Below are 22,500 nucleotides of genomic sequence, written 5' to 3'. Positions count from 1 at the left end.
AATGAAAAGAAAAAAGCTGATCAAATTATCCAATCTTTATTCTATAATCACATGATAATACTATTATCATACAACGCAAAGCTTCTATGTACAAAACTCTAAAAATAGAAGGACTGCCAAAACGGGCCAAAGTAATGGATCTCTTAAGAACTTTGAAAGTCGTTCTCTCCGACTGCACTGCTAGAAAATACTTTCTAGACCTTTTTTTAAAAACCTAACCAAACTAATAATTTAAGAGACTACTTTTTAAGCAAAGCACTTCAAATACAACATTATTACTAATATTATTGTTACATAAATCTGTAAGTAGTGAACAAAATTACGAGACAAAAATAGATACGAATGTTACAGCGCGTCACTGGCTGGGAATGATTAATATGAATCTCTAGGTTGGGTTTTAAATGTCCTTCCAAGTATCCTAATTAAAGCAGAATTGTCCTTAATGTTTCTGGCTTCAGATTTAATTCTTGGCATCCATTTAAATGACTAATATGTATAATCTTTTTCCCCACTGTTCAGCATTGCAAGGCCACCCCTCTCGTGTTTTTAAAACGAACACGGATAAAAGGCAGGTACAAAAGTCGGACCGCCGATCGACATAAAAAATATGATAAGGCCCGAGAAATCATCCTGATCTTTGAACTAACCATGGTGAAATCGGGGCCAACGCCGAATAGTTTTGACTTACAAAACCGTTTTTGGCTTGACTGTAACGTGAAGTGCTAGTTTTGTACCCCATATGAACCATGTGAGCGTTAGCCCTACTAATGAAAATGGACCCACACAAGGACAAAGAAAAACTCTGACCAGGGTGGGAACTGAACCGGCGTAGATCCGGTCCGACTGATGTACCTGCCTTGAATAAAATAAATAAAAAGAGATACTTCTATCACGTTTGAGTGTTATACTGTGAGTTACACACAGTGTTGTTTTTTTCTCCAATTTATGGCCCTTGTTCATATACCTCGAAAAAAATACGAGGGAACCGTAACCTTCAGTGCAGCGCAACAAAACAAGGTTGGTAAGATATTTATTTCATCTCTAGATATTTGAATCATAAAACAAACTACGCTATTCAGGCCTTACTGTGAAACATGGCCTGCCAATCACAGCATGCATACCATCTGAAAGATATACAAACTACACTGTTGAAATATGGTTCACAATTTCATAGGATGAAGGACATCTGCAAGATATAAAAAATAAAAACTAATTTAAAGCCACACTAAACCATTATTATGATAGGAGCTTGAACCTCTGACGAATATTGTGAAATCTCTGGCCCCAGTCACACGTATCCGGATATTTTTCAATCCGAAACTTTTTCTTTCCGGATGCGCCTTCCGTCCACACGTATCCGGCGAATTCGCTGGCGTATCCGGAACTTTGTGAATACGCTCTCCGGAGTGGATATTTTTTAATCCGCTGTGTATACGGAACCGCGTGGACGCTAAATCCGCATTTTTTAAAATCCGGATGACGTAACAAGATCGAGCCCAGTTCCTTACCGTGAAATCAATTGTCAATATGGCTGCCCAGTGCAGTATTATGTCTTTACAGACCTTTTTGCAGATACGGCGGCCATTTTCTTTTCTATTGTTTCAAAAGACATTATGAGATGATCAGGGGGCAAATTAATATGTATTTGCCCCCTGGGCATCCCATAATAGCTATTTGAAACAATAGAAATCAAAATGGCCGCCGTATCTGCAAAAAGGTCTATGGCGCGTGGTCTGTTCGCTCTGTTTCCTTGAGGAGTCCTGAGTACTAGAGTGAATCCGGATACGTTTCGGATACGTGTCAACGGGCCAATTCGATTTGAACACGCAACGTGTAGATACCAGGATACGTGTGGACGGGGCTTCAGACATAAGAAAATCTTTGCTGACATCATTGTTTATATTTTGTTTCACTACTAACAACGCGTTTGTTCACAAAAGGCAACTCACGCTAATTGCAAATTGACTTCAAAAGTTTAAAGAACTTGTTCAACTTAGTTAAACGTCCAATGATTTTAAGCTTTCAGCTTCGATAACGAGCCAGTTATTAGCCATCAAAAACTAATACATTTTTAGGCTATAAAGGTGCTTATGATTACATACATTCCTTGTAAAACTGGGAATTTTCAAACCATCATTGAGATTATCTGGTATATCGGGTTCAATTTTTCAGAGATAGCTCATTATGCAATTCATGAACTGTCAATAATCAGTACTTTATTCTTGGGAGACTGGTTAAAAAGCAATAGCCTTGCGTTGATGAGGCAAAAGCGTAAACAAAGATTCCCCTGTACCTCTCTGCTTTGGATAAAATGATAATGTCACTTGGCATTGACGGAACGCCATGGTGTCAATTGGAATGAATGATCTGTTCTGTAATCCCTTGTATAATAGTAAAAAGGCAAAAACTAGCTTCATCTAACTATAAACCTTATGACAAGTAATTTGTTGCAAAGTATGGATAGGTAATCTCTAAAAATCATATAATGTCGAACTTGCAGGGATAAATACAAAGGGATATTACTTTTTAAATCGCTTTCATATGATATGAAAAACCATACACATATCTTGTAGGTTGTATGTATGTATGTATGTATGTATGTATGTATGTATGTATGTATGTATGTATGTATGTATGTATGTATGTATGTATGTATGTATGTATGTATGTATGTATGTATGTATGTATGTATCTTCAGCCTAATATAAATAATTACAATCACATGCGTGTTATTCCGGAGTGGTCATCATCATTTTCCTCTTTTCCCATGGGGGAATTTTTGACGGTAATGAGTTGCACAGCTGGGGAAAGCCCTAAGTCCAACTTTTCCGGTGGACCCTGCCCATCCAGTACTGTTATTTGTGATGCAACATCGCTTGGGGTTGAGTTCTGTCGGTGTGGGATATTGGGAAGCTTGTATGTCTTCCATGCAAAGAAAAAGGCTACTGCAGATAATGCCTTGAATGTACCACCAACTGCTACCATCAAATACCTTAAAATATGAATAAAACACAATAATTTAAAATAAGCAGAAAGGAAGGAGGAGAGAAAATCTGTCAACAAATAAATACAGTAAACCTAGGGTAAGTCAGTGACACAAGAGCCTGAGTACGTTTAACTTAATAATTACCCACTTCGGCTACAAGAATGTTGTCTAAAAATATTATTTCCTGTTATTGCATTAATTTCACTAGTTCCCCAGGTCGTTTGATACTGAAAATTTCTATCAACATTCCAGGAGTAAAATTGGTACGAACAGTGTCGTTGTTTGGTGAGAAATTTGAAAATTTATTCTCGGGTGCTTGCGTCCTCTACATGAACTCAAATTTTCTCATTTCACATAGTTGTCAGGACGATAACAGCCAAGAAATGTACCAAAATGTAACACGCAAACGTGTGCGTTGAATGCGGATCCTTTGTTCTTGTAAATAAGCCTATTGTTTCATGGCATTGTCTTAACTGTCGTCATCGTACTCACTTAATAGGCCTTTTGCAACTAACGATCACATGGTACAAAATCCGCCATGCTGGAGGGCAAGCTCGTTATTATTCCCCCACTGGGACATTAAAACAAAGAGACCTGAACCAGTCAAGCTTGACTTGCCTTTTTTTTAATGTCCCACTGGGGGAATAATAATGAGCTTTCCCTCCAGCATGGCGGATTTTGTACCATGTGATCGTTAGTTGCAAAAGGCCTATTAAGCTCCCAATTATCATTACCTGGAAAAACAAAGCCAAAGCTGCTCAAGAATTTTAAATGCAAGGATAAATAATTCAAATACTGCATTTATCAAATTCAATTGCTCTAAATTACAGAAGGCTGCACTGATTCGAGATCATCAACAAAACACAGACCAACCTGAATAGATCAGCATCATATTCAAGACAATTTCTTTCCGCTTCGGGATCACAAGGATCCTGTTGATGTAAACGGCAAGCAGCATCGATGACATAACCAAACACAATTGGAGCAGGTATGAAGGCCAAAATGCGTATAATTAACTGGTTAATACCAAGTGCAAAGGATCCTTGACTCTCTGGTACGCACCTGATGACACCAAATCAATGAAAATTATTACAGAATATCAAATGCTTGGAGAACTAACGTGGTCGTAAAGGTCGCATCAATAGGGAGCTTACGAATCGAGGACGACGACGGCTACGAGGACTTCATTAAAAATACGAGTTCGCGTTATTCATATCACTACGAAACTATTTCATGTCGTTTCGCGTTAAAAATGTGTAGTAACTGTCGAGGACTTAAACTGGTTTGAGTGGGTTGGAAGCGTAGAGAGAGAACTGAAAATTCATCATGTGCTAACGTCCTCCACAGAACCTTGAATTTGGTCATTTCACGTCGTCATTTAGGAGATGACGGCAAAGAAATGTACCAAAATGTAAAACGCACGTGCAGAGCGTGCAGAGCCATTGTTTTTGCTCACTAACCCTATTGTTTTGTAGCGTCGTCGTTGCCTTCGGCGTCGTCGTTTCGTAAGCTGCCTAATAATTAAGTGGTGCCCAGGGTGATGCCAATGCTTCCAAACGGATTCTGAGAATTTGAAAATTTGTGTCAGAAAGCGGTAATTCATAATTTTAAAAAAAATCAAGTTTTGGTCACGTGACCAGCTACGGACTTTCTCATTTTAAGCAAATGGTGCGGGTTTGAAAAACCAAATCACTATTACTTTATTTAAGAGATGACCCACTAATAGTGTTTCGAAGGCAAAATCTTGTAACTTTCATTTTCATAAAAACGATGTCACATGACCTCTTAGTGCAAGTGGCCAATTACATGAATAAACTATTTATTCATCCCATTCAAATTTTTGACCAAGATAAGCACAAAAGGAAACGCACATACACCCACGAAAATATAATTAGCCATTGAACCAACAACTGAGCAGCAAACTTTAGCAAACCTTAATGTTGCCGTGGTTGCAGGAATGTTGTTGGAGAATGTAAAAATCATGAGACCCAGCAGGAACAACATAAATGGAACAAGTGAATCACACTCTGGTATGCAGCCACTGCCTTGAACACCTTTACTCAGCGGAATTGGAAAACAGCTACAGTTTTGATAACTCTACAACAAAAAATCCATTATTATAATTTAACCATCATCAAATGTCCATTGCTGACTGCAATTGCAATTTAATTTTATCATCATCATCATCATCATCAAAGTCAAGGTTGACTCTGAGGATGACCTCCTCAGTGGTTGTTGTTAAAACGTCAGTCAATGTGACTCATCAACAACAGTTTTTCTTGGGACTACTCTCAACCCGACGATCACACTCTATCAAGTTACAGACTTCAGCGTACATGTTAATGGCACCGGCATTTTCTTGTGTGTGTAAAAACATTTGTCGGTAAAGTTTCCCTTGGAGTAACACTCATCAAGAGGGATCACTACAAAAATTCCCTACTTAAGTACAATAAATGACACAGAAGGAAATTAGCGCATTTCAAAAATTTAACTAGTAAGAGAAGAGGCAAGAAGAAAATTGTAAAGTCAACGTGTGAAATGTTATAGTTAGTGGTTGATAGAGTCTTTTGGATTTACTTATGAAGGTCTGAACATGAAAAGATAGATCATAATGCTCAGGTGAAAGTGATAATGTGCCAAATGCAATCCCAATGTCAAGGCATTAGGTCATTTTAAGTCATTGTCAATGTTAATGTCATCGTCAGTGCCAATTTTAATATCAGTGTCCATGCAAATGTCATCACCATTATCAATGTCATTGCCAAGGCCAATGTCAAGGTCAATGTAATTGTCAATGCCAATGTCAACGCCAATGCCAATGCCAATGTCAATGCCAATATCATTGTCCATGCCAATGTCATCATCATTGCCAATGTCACTGCCAAGGCCAATGTCAAGGTCAATGTAATTCTCAATGCCAATGTCATCATCATTGCCAATGTCATTGCCAAGGCCAATGTCAAGGTCAATGTAATTGTCAATGCCAATGTCAATGCCAATGTCAACCCCAATACCAAGGTCAATATCATTGTCCATGCGAATGTCATCATCATTGCCAATGTCATTGCCAAGGCCGATGTCAAGGTCAATGTAATTGTCAATGCCAATGCCAATGTCAATATCATTGGCCATGCAAATGTCATCCTCATTGCCAATGTCATTGCCAAGGCCGATGTCAAGGTCAATGTAATTGTCAATGTCCATGCCAATATCATCACCATTGCCAATGCCACTTGAGGCCAATGTCAATTTATGCCAATGCCAATGAAAGAGTTTAATACGTAAATGCAATGCAGATGCCAATGTCTGTGCAAAGGCCAATGCTTATCTCAATGCCACTGACAATTATTGTTATTGCAATGTCACTGCACAAGCAAAGGAGCATTCATGTAAACTGACGTACAATGTCAATCTTTTTTGCTAATGTTATGCTTTTTTTTATAAACAATATTTATTTCAACATTTGCTCTAAGAGCACAGTGTTCTCTTCGAGAGAGAAATTGCATTGCCAATTTTAATGCCAATTCTGCCTTTACCACATCTTACATGTATTAAGATGGGAGAGAAGAATCTATTGACATGTGTCTGAATGTACTTGTACCAGTACTGCTGGGGACAAGTTGTGTATACAACAGGATAATAGTTGCACCCACCCCTGCCATAAGTTGCGGTAGATGCCGCAAGTCATGGTCGAAGCATTGAAAAAGGAGCCTTCGGGTTGCCTTTCACTGCAGCCGCCCACTTGTTGTTTGTTGTCTTGTTGAACCAGAAAACTACAATGCGAATCTGTCTTAACGCTATCGTCCTTTACCTCAAACTGAACTCCCAGTTTTCAAACAAATTGATCTTGTAAGCATTAAGACATTGATTTCACTTTTCTTTGAAAATTAGATTCTTTAAATAAATTTTTGCCTCTGACTTACTTTGTCACCTAGTACGTTATCTGCTGAACAACCAGCGAAACAAGGTGAATAAAATGTCAGTTGATCCGCCTCTGAACAAATGGGTGAAAAGAACTTGACATCACAGTTGCAAGCACCATTACATGAGGATTTTATGCTACCAAGTGTAGAGCTGGAGCTGAAAGAGAAGGCTGGTAAGGTTTGCCTATTACATTAAGGCAGTCATCAGGGTGCCAGAAGGGTTAGCAGAACACAGCTGAGTTCGAAAAGTAGGAGGAGGAGAAAATGTGATATCTGCTATCAATCGATAGCGCACATGAATAGCTGCCTAAGACAACGAAGTGGATCATGTTGGTGTACAAAACAATGCAGATAAATTATACTCTTTAGGGATTTCGAAATTCAACTCTATTAGTACCGGTACTTTCCCTTTGTTTTTTACTCAATAAAGCCATTAACCCATTCACTCCTGGGAGTGAGACTTGAGGACAGTGCCTACTATTGTTATTGCGCATACGTTCTGCGCATCTCGAGATACTTGGATTTCCTATCCGCAGTGCTTATTAATACAGGGATATTTTTGCGCGCTTCAAAACTATGTGGAGAACTTAGCAAGTGCTCTTGGTATCCAAAAAGAAAATTGTGGGTAACCACACATTTTTCAGAGATAATTAAGTTTGGATTTGGAAAAGAACGCCATACATTGCTTTGTATTTTAAAGCTCTTTACAAATATTGTTGATTAATTATCTTCCAAAAATGAGTGGTTACCCCCAATATTCTTTTTGGATTTCAATAACACTTGTTAAGATCTGCTTTTCCGGCATAGTAGGTAAACCACGCAAAAATACCTTTGAATTAGTAGGCACCGTCCTTAACAGATTTTATTCTGTTTAATGCCAGACAATTTTACTTGTCAATTGCCATCTTCTGGGGCCCCTGAGGGTCAATGGGTTAAACCTTTCATGTAAAAACAGTCACTTAAAGTCAGTCTTCATGAGGACTTCATAAACATTGACACTTAACATAAAACATAAATCAACAAGTTTCTTAGAAATTCCTGCATAAATACATCATTTTTAAGATGGAAATTGGCTAAAAACCTTTGTCACCTTCGAATTTGTAAACAGTCGAAGTTCAAAGCGTTATTTTGGATGTTGGGGGCCTGGTTGGAGTCTCAATCTTAAAGAGTCGCCTATTGGTGTAACACAAACATGTCCTTTGTTCAGATTAGCCAATCTGTTCAGAAATATATACTGCACATAAAAACAAAGCGCAAGAAGCTAGTCGTAGCATGCAGGAATATCAATAATTATTGATCATTCATTTGGCCTGTTAGCTGTGTCCTTTCAACTTTTAGCATGGTGCACTGATAGTGCAGAAGACCTCTTTTTTTTTTATCCCAACTAATGTTCATCAAGATGCATAATTACTGTTCCTTTGTGTTCAAAATGTCGTTAGGGCAGCAAAAAAGTGTTTTCCTTATCCTGAAACCTTACAAAACAAGCTTAAAATTGCTCATAATTTACATTATTTATCGCATAATTGGCCTTTCTAATTACATAATCTGCCCTGCAAATTTCACATAATTTGCATTTTTTCATCGCACCCTATCAGAAGGCCTGTTTGACAAATCGAAAGTGGTTCAGCATGGTCTGTACTCTTATCAACAACGATATTCGTCATCACAGTGGTCAAAATGTTGTGCACAGAGTCCACAACAAATTTTGACCACTGTGATGACACGTATCGTTGTCAACGTCAGACAACGCTGAACCACTTTCCATTTGTTTTTTACGACAATATTCAACGTCAAAGAAAGTTTTTACTTCAGAGCATGACCAAAATCATAACACAAGAAAAGAGCAGGAGTTCTCTATAACTTGCTTGCAATTTATGATTGGTTTATTTCCCAAAATGGGTGTTCCTGATTGGCTATTACATTGCGTGACAAATTGACGCGAGCATGACATGTACAGCGTTGTTTAGACTCTTACAGACAACAGAAAATTAGCCAATCAGGTTGCGAGATTACAAGCAATCGTGGTAAAAAATAATATTGGTTCCACAAAAAGCTTCACTTTTCTTATAATAACTCTTAGTCTTAAAAAAAGAGCTTTATGTTGTTGTCCACAGCCTAATAGCTTTATTCACAAGCCATACATGTTACATTTAACTCCTGGCAACATACCTGTTCACATAGGGTTGGGTAACGCCAACAAACGCTCGGTTAGAGCAACCAAAAAACATTCCAAAAACCCACAGTGTTGCTAACGTAGCAATAATAAAAGCTGCCTTGATGATTTTATCGCAAGTCCAATTCATTCGTTTGATGAGATAACCACCAAAAAGCATACCAGAGCAGCCGCCTGTCACCACAACAAGACCAGTGTATGTGGCAGCTTGGCCTGGAGAGACACGAAATTGTGTTTCCACAAATTTTGGCATAAATGTGGAAAATCCCCCAACAGCAAATCCTTCAAAGGTTCCCGCCAGAGCTATGAATACAAATGGTTTATTTGTCAGGAGTGACTTCAACATTGGAAGCAATTGTTTCAATGTGTGAGGCATGTTGTCATCCTTCAAATAGTCACTGCAGTCTCGCTTTTCAGCCCGAATTTCAGTGGTCCCTGGGAGTTCCTGAGGAAAAGCAATCAATGGAAGGCTAACCAGAATGGATAGAAGCCCACCCACGATGTAACCAAGCCACCATGCTCCAATAAAGTCAGAATTGTCTGGTGTAAGATTTACACCTTCTGGCTAAAACAATGAAAAAAGATAAGTTCTTAATATTGAATTCAAAAAGAAGCAATACACATACAAAAGATGAATGTTTGAACCATGGATAGAAGCATGTTACACATGGTTACCCTGTGTTGCACACCCTTACCTAAAACTTCACAAAATCTCTCCACTTCAACTGAAAGCGAATACATGTAAGTTGATTCTTTAAGACTTACACATAGCAATATACCTTTCAAGGTCTATTTTTCCTGCATGAAGACAAAATCAGCAAATTGATATTTTGTGTGATTTTTAGCACAGGTGAACAGAAAATATTATTTTGATATTCTCTTATTGGGCAAGTATGTTATGGCTGTGCCACCAACTGGTTTCAGCAAGACCATTATTTATGAGAGCTTTGTCCTCTTAAAAAGAATCAAGGTGACCCAAATCAAATGCCATCAAAAAGGTAATCATTCTTCATCGCAATGTCACCAAAGACCAGATTCGGTCGAATGATTATCTATGAGTAGTTGCCTTCGATAAGAAGGGTGATTTGTTAAAGGACATGGCCAAGTATTGGGTCATCTTTTTTGCAGAACACGTTCTGTCTTGAGACTTCACTGATTTAATAATAGATGAGTCACCGTTCTATACAAGAATTTGTCCTTGATAGTTGTACAGAAATGTCACACCATCAAAACTTGCCAAAACACTTCAACATTCAATTCAAAATTTATTGTGCAAATCCGGCAAAAGTGTGATACCTCTCTTTGCTTCGGGTTTTCTGCCTCTCTGTTTACCGGGCTTTTCTGGAGTGTCGCTCATTAAATTCAAAGTAAACACAGGAGTTTTTATGCATTTTCCTTTCCAAATAGTCGATTGAATTCAAGATGCACATAAATATTCCCACACTGTTACTGTTAATTATTTTTTAGTGTTTATTTACAATAGCAATAAAAAAAGGCAAAACCACCTGTCATATCATTTTCACTAATTTCAATTTGCAGGTTTGGTGTTCTGAACACATTGGTTCACACTCTATCCCCATTCTCCCCTCGGCTCGCTTGCGTGGCTAAAGCAGGTGGCTCGACTGACTTAGAATGGACTGCTAGCAGTCTAATAAGTCCATGAGCCACTGGTTTTGTGAGTGCCAAAACAAGACACCCACAAACAAGCAGCTTGTGGATTCACCGCTCACTACTCACTCACATATTGCTTTTTATGGGAGGGTACAACCTGCAGGTTGCAAGTCATCGTTTCACCATAGCTCAGAAACATCCCAAAATTTTTACAAATGCAAACATTAGGGCAAAACTCCATGCTTTAGAAAATGCTTAAGTGCAAGGTTAGCATTTTTGTAAAGGTTTGGGTTATTTCGGTTACAGTATTTAAACAATGACCTGCAACCTCCAGCATTTTATACCCTTTTTGCACATCTCAGGTACAGATTTATAACAATGATAGATGATGTGACAATTTCCTAGGGCAAGTAACATTTCATTTAAAAGACTGATCCTTTTTTACTGAATAGCAAAAATCACCACCACTAAGTCATGTGATAAAAGAGATCAATATATTGAGAAACAAGTTCACACACATATTGCTTAATTAAAAGCCAGCTTCAACACCCAGCCCCCAAAATAATTGTTAATGTAGTTGATATAAACCCCAAGAGACCAGTATGTTGTCAAACATTATGACAATACGAGAACAGTATTTTATGCTTACCTGTTGAATATCAACATATATGTCAAGGAACTCCCCTCCTAGTAGGAAGCCGATCGCAGGACCTAATGTTGCGACAGCATACATAATTCCAAGGAACAAACCAGATGTTGAATGCCGCACATTTTCATCTATATATGATGGTCCCAAAATGTACACAGGGGTAGCACCAACCCCAATGAAAAACTCGGCTATGACAAAAGCAAGAATGTGAAACCAAACGGAACTTTTGCACACCAAGTCTGTAGCATTGGAATCAGAAGTACAAACATTTGTGCGGCTGGAACCCGGCTCATACCTCCCCACTAAAATGTGGGGAAGGGCAAATAAAAGGCATCCAATTCCTAAGATAAACGCTCCAATTCCCAACCACTTTGGTTTGTGGTGATGTCCGTAGTAGCTTACAAAAACAGCCATAATGGCGGCGGCTATGTCATAGCAACTAACTATGGCACCAACTTCATTGGTTTTTAAAGAGAAACGTCTTTCCAGCGATGAAATAACAACCCCAGAGAGTCCTGAAACAATCATACCCTGGGCGAGAACAAACCAGCATTGGAACACGAGGAACCACTTCGGCTTTGCAAACCGTTGTAGGAATGTCGGTCGCCATGTTGACAACCCACAAGCAGGTCTCGTTTCGTCGCATTCGAAGTCCTGATCGCTTCCACTTCTTTGGCTTTCAAACTCGCTGTCTGTCCTTTGTTCGAGCATCTTGCAAATCTTTTAAGTTTTAATTTTTTGAACGCTCCAGAGAGAACTCAAACGAGAGAGTTCCTTGATCAAAGAAATCTTGACATAAAACTTGACAGTTTTAAGTTATAAACAAACGTTGTCGGATATATGCCCGGTTTGATCTGAAGAAAGAGAGAACAAAGCTTTTAATGTCACTCACGGAGATATTATATTAAAAATATTGATCCTGAAAGAAATATGCCGAAATCTATTGTACACAATTCCAACAAAACGTAATTAATATTTGACTACTCATGTTTTCAGAGAATGACGAACGTTTATTTGACCTGACCTGGCTCCCTTAGGGCAAGCAGTCCACGAACCATATATATCTAATTACCACCCCATCCCAAGTCACGCTGTTTACTAACAATTGACACAGAGATGAAAATTAACTCATATGAAACAGCCACTGTCAAAAACAGAGAAACAAAAGTTCTAAAATATCGAATTTTCAACAGTATTACTAATAGCAGTAATTATAATAAGCTTACTTCACGTCCAAAATACAAAATACCGTTTTCGTGAAGCTTGCCCTCGCCGCCGAAGCAACACCTCAGATAACTACCCAAAAAACATTGATGCCTTTGTAATTAGCTTTAGAGAACACTTCATTCACACGATCATCGTTTTCTATCATTGCTTTGTTTGCGGATGGTATCTATTTACTAGCGTGTTGCATGACGGGGTTAGACACACGTACTGGGAAGTGGTGTTTCCTGCTGGCAGCGCATCTTAGCTTTGGGTGTGGGAAATGAAGCGTTAAATGACGCCCTTGTGACTTTGCTAATTTCGCTATTCATAGATCGTTTTCACTGTCACGCAATAAAAAAATAAATCAAAAACTATCCAGTGCAAAACGCTAAGAAATTAATATGTTATAGAAGATAAAGAAATAAGACACTTGTCCAAGTTTTAGGCCTCTGCGTTTCCCCAAACTTCAGATATTCGTCAAAATGCCTTTCACATAAATTTACAGAGCCCAGTATGAAAATGCCATATTGGTGTACCTCAGTGGTACACCAATAAGGCGGCCGGAAAATAGTGTAAACATCTGGAACTTATTTTGGCTATCCAGGAGACTGATTATCAGTACTGAAAAAACAAGCATTTACATAAGCACTTTTCCTAATGCTCTAACTTCTAAAAGGGCTCAAAATCATGAGATAAGTATATATTTGAACAAACTTGATAGTAGCCTTGTGATTGTTATCTATAGAGTAGAATAATTGCAAAATTTTCATTTGTAAAAGTACCGATAATCCGGAAATTCAAAATGCTCTGGTTTCCAAACGAAGCACGATATTGAGCTGTGAAATCGTCAACAGATATAGATATGCCGCCTCTTATGCCTGATGAGGATAAAAACTTTGGTGGATCTTTTAGTTTTAGATTTTGGAAAGTGATGACGTCACGTGAAAACGATCTATACCAGCTTCTAAAATCTACGGTGGCAGACAAATGCATACATGAACCCACCACGCACAAATGCTAAATTAAAACACCCGAACTTTCGTGCCGTGGCAGAAAATAGGAAGGAAACAGCGATAGACATGTCTAATAGTTGTCTTTTGACTCCCGTCACGTATAATCGGTCTTAACAGAGTACGGGATGAGGCGAGAACAGAGGTCAACTTCAAGGAAAACAGTGAGGCAATTTTTTTCTCCCTAATAAGGAGGACGAGGGTGCTCGTCGTACCTTTTAGGGGGTTGAAAAAGCGGTTTTCATACCTCTTAGGGTGTTCAGCCTCAAAAGATCCACAACGGGAGCTTTAGTGGTACCTTTTAGGGTATGGAGCCGAAAAATTATGACAGGACACATTTGACAATTAACCAATTTTTAATTTTGTCGAATTAAAACCCATAATTAATATTTGGTACCTCCTAGAAGTGAAAAAATTTCATGGCACGCACACAAGACAGGATCTTGGTACCTCAGGGGTTCTTTTCAAAATTTCCGAAGAGCACCCCCTTCATTTCTACTGGGTTGCCAAACCCAGTCGGAATCTCGGTTTTATTTCGTGGGTTTTTTACTGGGTTGCCTATGGCAATCCCAGTCGGAAAATGGGCAGATTTCTCCGTTTTACTTTCCGTGTCGGTAAAAGTCTTGCCTGTCACTCCCCTGGTGAGTGGTGTCTTTGCATAGAGCCTTCTGCATGTATTTTCTTAGGATCGAGAGGGTAGTGGGAAATGCGTAGATTTCTCTGGTGGACACAGTAGAACGATTAACTTAACCGGCAATGGCGTCGAAAGTGTAACGCGAATGGCGTTTTAGTGGATCTTTGAACAAAATATACCCTTATGAAGCTCAATAATGGCAAGTCAATTGGATATTGAACAAGCTTACAAGCGACGAGTAATGGACTTCGCCAACAATCTGTCTCCCGTCGAGCCGTCTTTTACCAAGTGTGCTGTTATGTAGAACACTGAAGATTCGTAGGGCAGCGATAATAGTGAATTCAAAGACTAGACCAGGTGGATTACACGGAGTTTCAAGCGTTAAAATCGCTGAAAAGGTAAAATTATTTTCGGAGCGATGCAATTGCGTGTCTTAAACAGATTTTCCTTTGATCTCACATAATTGTTTTCCCTCAAAATATTCGCTTGTTTTCTCTTTCGCTCGAACATATTTACCTTTATTACATGTCCAGTGAATAGTTTTATCCTCTGGGATGAACTTTCCGTCGAAAAATCGGTTATTTGGGTGGTTTTTGGCAAACAGAGGTTAATTATTCGTAATGCGATGGGTTCCGTTGCCTTTCGCAACGGGTCGCAAATTTGACATTTTTATCGCATTATCACATTACGCATTGATCGCTAATCCGATTATTCCTAAAAATCTAAAATATTCGTGCCTCATCAGTTTTCGATCGAATTTATGTCCAAGAAAGCAGATAAATTGCAGAAAATTTTAGTTTTGCATCCAAAAATTCGTAATCAACGCAAAAATGACCAAATTTTGCCTGGAAAACATATTTTACTGTTATTTTTCTTAAATTTTTTCGTTCAACTTTCGCTTTTATAAAATGTTTCAGTTGTCTGTAAATAAGTTATACGCTGTTGGAAATATGTTTTTTTAATTACCTTTTGCTTTGTTTTTGCAAGCCGGTAATCGGCCCGTGGGCATTACGAGAGAATAATGCCCTAAAATTCAGTCACAATTAGCCAATCAGAGCGCGCGTTATATCGGCTACTATGGGCAGCCGTCACCGCCAAAAATACAAGCCTAGTTAATGGTTAAGAATAAACCGGAGTGGTTTAATTGTCCTTTGTAGAACGGTTTATCAGAATTTGAAAAGATGTATTTAAAACACAAATGGACAAGTCACCTTTAGTGAAATGAAATAAACAAACATTAAATGGTTTAGACAATTCAGAAACTGTGTAGATACCCTTGGTGAATTGATTCAGTGAAAACACGAGTGGTTAAGTGTTTATGAAATGGATCAGTCGCCTTATGCAATCATTGCAGTTAACACAGAATTGGTCAGTGCCAAAGACCACCGGTGTAATTATCCTTGTCAAAATGACAAAGTCAAGTCTTGAATGGATCAGCGTTCTTTGATATGATTTGCAGTGAAATGGCAAACGGTCCAGCTTACCGTACATTGGTTCACTGATGTAACAAACGGTTCAGAGTAGTTTGAAACGGCTTATTTTATCTGCAAATGGTTAATCGTGAACCGCAATGGTCTAGCATAACATTGATCGGTTTACCATAATGTCAAACGGTTTAGTGTTACCCCAAATGGCTTAGCGTGACGACAAATGGTTTAGTAGAAAGCGAAATGGTTTAGTGTTGCAGCAAATGGTTTGCACCGGAACCGCCAAAAATTGAAATGGAACAGTCAATGTGGGGTCTTACGTCACAACCCATACGTCATTCAGATAAATATTGGCGCGAATTTCCCCCAACGAGGTTCGTCCCGCGAAGTGCACAAGTCAGATCGGGAATTTTTATTGAGTTCCATACATTCGAATAACTAAGGATTAATCATGGTAAGCATTTTTTTCCCTCTGAATTTTAAATACCCTTCAATAGCCAGTTAAAACATGAAGAAGATGAAAGAGGATAAAAGAAGAATTGCAAAGTGAAACTCCTGAACACGGCCTCATAACGACACTAAAAGATTGGTATCGTTGAAAACCGCTGCCGTTTTCGCGGGTAGATAAATGGAAATTTCTCCTCGTAAAAGGACAGGTCGATGTCGAAATCATTTCATTTTCCCTAAATAAAGCGAAAGTGCTCATAACACTCAGAAAGTCAGACCTGTCGAGGGCCATCTACTTAGGTCAAACACTCGGATAAACTTTAAGCAAAACACTATACGACCGCATCACCTTTAATTTCTGTCATTGTTATCCACCTGAAAAAACTGACAACGATACCAATCTTTTAGTGTTGTTATCAGGCCTCGTGTTCAGTACGTAAAGTTAATGTAGAACAGTTTGCAATTCTTCTTTTATCCTCTTTTATTTCACCTTCTTCATGTTTTAACTGGCTATTGAAGGGTATTTAAAATGCAGAGGGAAAAAAATGCTTACCATGATTAATCCTTAGTTACTCGAATGTATGGAACTCAATAAAAATTGGAACCTGAAACAGAAGGATTGACAAAAATGCTGTTAAAAGGAATCATTTGACGAGACAGCTACCTGACACTTTGAACCAGAGCATCCGTGATAAGGCGATTGATTGTTTTAAGACATGGAAGCTGTTTATGAGTAACGGGTAGCAAGTGTATTTAACTTTAACTCAGAGGTTCAAGGAAAGGCTTGAAACGATAGAGAAATATGCTCAGGTTTCTACAGAAACTCACATTTTCAGAAACTGATTGTCAGTGGCTAACTAGCGTAGAGTTGAAGACAAAGGAAAACACGGCCTGTCCATGTTTCCTGTGCTTACTTTGCTTTGATCCACATTCATGTATATAACTTGCCAATATCACGGCAAAATGATCAGAGTAGAAAATTTACCAATCCAGCTAAACTAGGCAAAAACAATAAAGGATTCTTACCGGAATAAGGATCACTGAGTCGAGTAAACGAGGCGGTACTGGTAGAATAACCTGTTCCCGATCTGACTTGTGCACTTCGCGGGACGAACCTCGTTGGGGCAAATTCGTGCCAATTAATATTTATCTGAATGACGTATGGGTTGTGACGTAAGACCCCACATAATCTCGTACCCAGTGACAGAGTGAGATCTGGGTACGAGATTAGACCCCACATTGACTATTCCATTTCAATCTTGACTTGTCCATTTCACTTTTGTATTTTTGGCGGTTCCGGCGCAAACCATTTGCTGCAACACTAAACCATTTCGCTTTCTACTAAACCATTTGTCGTCACGCTAAGCCATTTGGGGTAACACTAAACCGTTTGACATTATGGTAAACCGATCAATGTTATGCTAGACCATTGCGGTTCACGATTAACCATTTGCAGATAAAATAAGCCGTTTCAAACTACTCTGAACCGTTTGTTACATCAGTGAACCAACGTACGGTAAGCTGGACCGTTTGCCATTTCACTGCAAATCATGTCAAAGTACGTTGATCCATTCAAGACTTGACTTTGTCATTTTGACAAGGATAATTACACCGGTGGTCTTTGGCACTGACCAATTCTGTGTTAACTGCAATGATTGCATAAGGCGACTGATCCATTTCATTAAACACTTAACCACTCGTGTTTTCACTGAATCAATTCACCAAGGGTATCTACACAGTTTCTGAATTGTCTAAACCATTTAATGTTTGTTTATTTCATTTCACTAAAGGTGACTTGTCCATTTGTGTTTTAAATACATCTTTTCAAATTCTGATATACTGTTCTACAAAGGGCAATTAAACCACTCCGGTTTATTCTTAACCATTAACTAGGCTTGTATTTTTGGCGGTGACGGCTGCCCATAGGCTACAAACACAAGCCATATAATAACTAGATGCTTCTGTGAAGCATACACTGGCTTGCCTGTGATACGTGCTACAGAAAATCAGAAGGCACTGAATTGTGTGGTATTGAAATACAGCATTCCAGTCTCTGAAGAATAACAAATAAAAGAGAAGCGAGAAACATTGGCTTCTGGGCTGACATGTTGATAATTTTCAAGTTCCCTCACAACTTCTTTTCACCACAAGTGTGCCCTATGAGCATCCGAAAACTTTGTAATACTAAACTTCACTGAAGTCAAGCCCTGTTTCGCGGGGTTAGTGTTGGGATGGGAGACCAAAACAATAAACCCCTCATAAAAAACAGAAACATCTGACCGAAAATACTATTAACGCTAACAAATGCGAACTCAGCAAGGTACAGATTCTGGTAGCTTGCTTTATGCAAAACAAATATTGATGAAAAAGCAAATAAATATTGATACACAGTTTCAGAAAGAGCAGAAGGAAGTTTCCCGGACGGTCGATCGAGAATAAAATATTTACGAAATGAAAACAACATTAATTTTGAACCGTGAATATAGAATATAAAAAGTTACGATCAGCGACAAACATTTTGGGAGATTTTTGCTACGTTCAAGTAAATTGCAAAATCGAAAGTGACATGGCCGGAATTCAGCGGGCGCCGTGATTAATTAAGTTACAGCGGCATGTTTACTCGCCAAACAGTGAAGCATCTGTGTCAAATGATGGCAAGATACCGGGTTTTTGTAAGTTTCTTTTTCTGTCAAGTGTTATTAAGTTTGACAATGAAATGAGCGAAGTCAAAACAAAGATCACAATCGCCCAACTCTTGTTTATGCAAAGTCAAAATTTACTCTCCAAGACACGTACGACGTTATATCACCAGGTAATTCCATCATTTTGGAAATAGCAGCTACTTTATTATTCATCTGCGTCACAAGTTTTCACTGATTTTGGGCCTCATTTTGTTGAAACTCAAGCACGCTTCCAACAGGCCTGTGAACCCTTCCTGCTTACAGAGCAATACTAAAAAACTTCTCCCATATCACATTTGAACCTTAAGCTCGAAAATTCAATACACAACATGATATCATAATTCACAAAGGCAGAAAATACCACAGAATCCTTTTCCAGCGAAAATTTTATTGAAACAAACAACATATTTGCTCTTAGAGGTGAAAACCTCTTCCTATTTCATTGCGTGCGTGAAGACAAGAAACTCAATTGTGTCAAATTATCATGTACTTCAGGTAAATACTGCTCACTTTGATTTCGTCTCGACGGGCGATAGATTGTTGTCGAAGTCCAGTACTCGTCGCTTTTGAGATTCATGCCTAGTTTATCCAACTGACTTTCCATTATTGAGCTCCATAAGGGTATATTTTGTTTAAGGATCCACTAAAACGCCATTCGCGTTGCATGACTTTCGACGCCATTGCAGGCTAAGTTGATGATTCTACTGTGTCCACCAGAGAAATCTACGCAGTTCCACTACCCTCTCGATCCTAAGAAAATACGCGCAGAAGGCTCTATACACAAAGACACCACTTACCAGGGGAGTGACAGGCAAGACTTTTACAGACACGGAAAAAAAAAAAAAAAAAAAGAAAACAAAGAAACTAAACGCAGACCTCGACTGGGTTTGCCCATAGGCAAGCCAGTAATTAGTTCTTATTAACCGAGCGGCAGGTCTGTATGGGAGAATCTTGACCGAGGTCGCCAGTACAGACCGAACGCAGTGAGGTCTGTACTAGCGACCGAGGTCAAGATTCTCCCATACAGACCGACCTAGCTCGGTTAATAAGATATTTATTATATGGCCAAACAAGAACAATTTAATTCGTTTAATGGAACTGGTTTGTACTAACTGACATTTTGCTTGCGAACGGCGATGAGCAGAACTGAATTCTGTCAAAGTTTGCTCGTCATCCTCTCTTTTGTCATCATGCTGTTTGCCACTTCCATAAATAAATATTGGTAGAAGAAAATACTCAATATTTTTGCATGTTAGTTTGCATCTTTTCACCGCAAAACATTACCCGTCTAGATGCCGGTCTAGATGGGAAAATCTAAAATGGCTGAGGATTTTGTTGTGCGCAGGGGCCCGTTTCTCGAAAGTCCCGAAAACGTTTCGGGCCCGAAAAGCCATTTGTGAAACTGCCAACCGCTTGTTTTGGAAAGCCGATCTTTTAACGTGTTTTTAAGGTAACAAAAAGAAAAATGACTGTGAAGTTTGACGACTTAAATCCTCTCCATTCTTGAGATATAAAAGGAATTGTGACACCCGAAAATGGCCCGTAAAGTTTCGGGACTTTCGAGAAACGGGCCCCAGCTACGTTATATTAAAAATAGGCTGATTTAGCAACAGAACGGGAACGTCAGTGGCGACGTCGCGCGCAGCAAAACTACCAATGAGAATTTAGAATAGAGAAGAAAAGAGTGGAGTCTATTCTATTCTGAATTCTCATTGTTGTTTTTTTCTGCGCGCGCCGTCGCCACTGACGTTCCCGTTCTGTTGCTAAATCAGCCTATTAGCTCTTGTAGTTATTCTGAAATGGGCCCTTTGCAGGATAGTGCTCACATGGTACAAATCCGCCATACTGGGACGCAAATTGCGCACTGGAGCATCTAGAACAAAGCTAGTTAATTTGTACCATGTGATCACTATCCTGCAAAGGGCCCATTCGAGATGAATGAAGTTTATACATGCATGCATGTATGTAAATAATGTTACCTTTAGCAGGGCGCGTAAAAAAAAAAAAAAGGAAATGCTTTGTTTATAGTGGAAGTGCACTTAGCTATCAAGCTAATTTACAGGCACTCCACTGTTAACAAAGTGAGAGTAACAATTCAAACTTAACAGAAACATTATTAAGAACCCCAACTGGCGGGAGGCAACCAGTTGGCTATTTACAAAGCGTGGTGGAGTTGAATCTGGGACAACCGGAAACAAATCCAAGCCAGAGGTTAGAACGGGATTTGAACCCGGAGCAGCCGCATGCAAACCCAACGCTCTAACCACTGGACCACACTGCCTCCAGATACACTGCCTGCGCACACTTTGTAATCTGCGACTTCATTGCTTACCATGACAGATAAAATGACTTTTCCCTTGTATATTTAAGCGATCGACTTCTTACACTAAATTCACAAGGGCGGTCTGGAGCTGTGAGTAGGTGTGGGATTTGTCTCATATGGTTTAGGGGTTAAAGCAACGAAGGGTTAACTGCGTCCAAAAGCGATCGCACGGGCCGAAATCCCGGGATGACTCGTTTGGTCCGACGCTCCAGAACCATGTCTGGAGTTACTGCGTTTTTCTCTCTTGTTCGAACATTCCGTCAGTGCATGCGTAAAGGGTTCGTGCTCTCCGATACCTACAGGTAGCTTGTGCCAAATCAATAGCGTGAAACATTTGTTTGATAGGTCTACGTTTATAACCATCATAAATTCACCAGTGTTTAGCAAGCTTTTCTACTATTCGTTCATGTGGGCAAGTACAACAAAAAAGAACATTGCTAGGCTTCAAAAAGTTCATAATTTTGCGGCACGGATTGTGACGGGCGCAAGAATATATGATCATATTACGCCTATTTTAAAGGAACTCCACTGGTTGCGGGTTGCTAAGGAACTGGAGGTTAGAGACACTTTAATGGCCTTCAAATGTATAAAGGGATTTGCCCCACCATCCTTGAGCAATAAGTTTATACAAGAAATCAGGTGCATACAAGAAATACTAGGAATAAAGATAAGCTTAGTGTACCATCTTTTGGATCAGCAACAGGTCAGCGATCTTTCTCATATAGGGCTGCTCAGCTCTGGAATGACCTTCCAGCAAACACAGAGTCATTTCATGTTTTTAAGAGCGCGATTAAAGGACGTACCCTTGACGATTTTGTGAGTTATTGACACTCAATAGGTGTAATTATGCGTCTTTTAAAATTTTTAAATATTATGGTATTTTTTTATTACTTTCAAATGTTAATTTTAGGTTTCAATTGCTTACATTAGATTTTATTGTAAATGGTATGAGAAAACCCATTTTAATTGGATGTACCAGAAAGTTATTATTACTACTATTAGTATTATGGTATATGAAAGTCTACCCGAAAAAAGGCTGATTTTCGTCTGATCACGGAGGAAACGGTACAATCCCCATTCTCCAGCTTCTCGAATAATTTTCGTTGCCGGAATCTTGGACGTTCCCACCTTAAAAGCAAAGTAAAGCTCAAACAGGCCAGGTCAAAGAATACCTTCGCAGTCACAATTTTGAACCAAGAATATAATTTATGCCTGACCGATTTATGCAGGCGAGTTTCTGATTGGCGGAGATTAACAATCGCTCACCTCACGCGTTCAGCTGTGATTTCGGGAGTGAGCGCTGGCTTATTTCCCGAAACAGCGGCTGGTAATCGAGCCGGCCTAGAGAGCGGGCAGCGGACACCTTTTAACAACTGGAAAAAGTACATTTCAAGTGTCGGAAAAAGGGATTCAAGCGCGGTTACTCTACT

The 22,500-nt window shown here is 39.1% G+C and overlaps 1 protein-coding gene and 1 long non-coding RNA gene across 7 annotated transcripts in view; one reads left to right on the top strand and one right to left on the bottom strand.

Moving 5' to 3' along the window:
• Window positions 1-20: 20 nt before the first annotated feature.
• On the bottom strand, window positions 21-12,823 carry LOC138032654 (solute carrier organic anion transporter family member 4A1-like). 6 transcript variants are annotated; one of them, XM_068880361.1, is made up of 8 exons: window positions 12,569-12,823; window positions 11,343-12,196; window positions 9,079-9,647; window positions 6,910-7,066; window positions 4,920-5,083; window positions 3,860-4,048; window positions 2,723-2,992; window positions 21-1,186 (listed from the first exon to the last, which is right to left on the bottom strand). In XM_068880361.1, exons 2-8 carry the CDS (start codon window positions 12,051-12,053, stop codon window positions 1,141-1,143), a joined length of 2,106 nt encoding a protein of 701 aa, XP_068736462.1. In that variant the 5' UTR covers window positions 12,054-12,196; window positions 12,569-12,823; the 3' UTR covers window positions 21-1,140. The 6 variants fall into 6 exon arrangements, with proteins under 6 accessions (XP_068736462.1, XP_068736464.1, XP_068736467.1 ...); XM_068880363.1 differs by having other exon boundaries at window positions 21-2,620; window positions 2,693-2,992; window positions 12,569-12,795; XM_068880366.1 differs by having other exon boundaries at window positions 21-2,616; window positions 2,693-2,992; window positions 12,569-12,795.
• Window positions 12,824-14,199: 1,376 nt separating this feature from the next.
• Window positions 14,200-22,500, top strand: part of LOC138032363 (uncharacterized) — a 15,534-nt gene continuing 7,233 nt past the window's right edge. The window contains exon 1 of the long non-coding RNA XR_011128358.1: window positions 14,200-14,590. This is a non-coding gene — a long non-coding RNA (uncharacterized lncRNA). The remainder of the gene's footprint in view (window positions 14,591-22,500) is intronic.

Source organism: Montipora capricornis, chromosome 14 (assembly GCF_036669925.1).
Source record: "Montipora capricornis isolate CH-2021 chromosome 14, ASM3666992v2, whole genome shotgun sequence".
NCBI lineage: Eukaryota > Metazoa > Cnidaria > Anthozoa > Scleractinia > Acroporidae > Montipora > Montipora capricornis.
This window is presented reverse-complemented; position numbering and strand designations above follow the sequence as displayed.

Bases quoted from the DNA above. Each gene is read 5' to 3' on its own strand.
- LOC138032654 (XM_068880361.1), bottom strand. From the start codon at position 12,053: ATGCTCGAACAAAGGACAGACAGCGAGTTTGAAAGCCAAAGAAGTGGA. The intron at 9,648-11,342 runs GTAAGCATAAAA...TCATTGTTTTAG, and splicing joins TATATGTTGATATTCAACAG to CCAGAAGGTGTAAATCTTAC. The intron at 5,084-6,909 runs GTAAGTCAGAGG...TTTTTGTTGTAG, and splicing joins ATAACGTACTAGGTGACAAA to AGTTATCAAAACTGTAGCTG.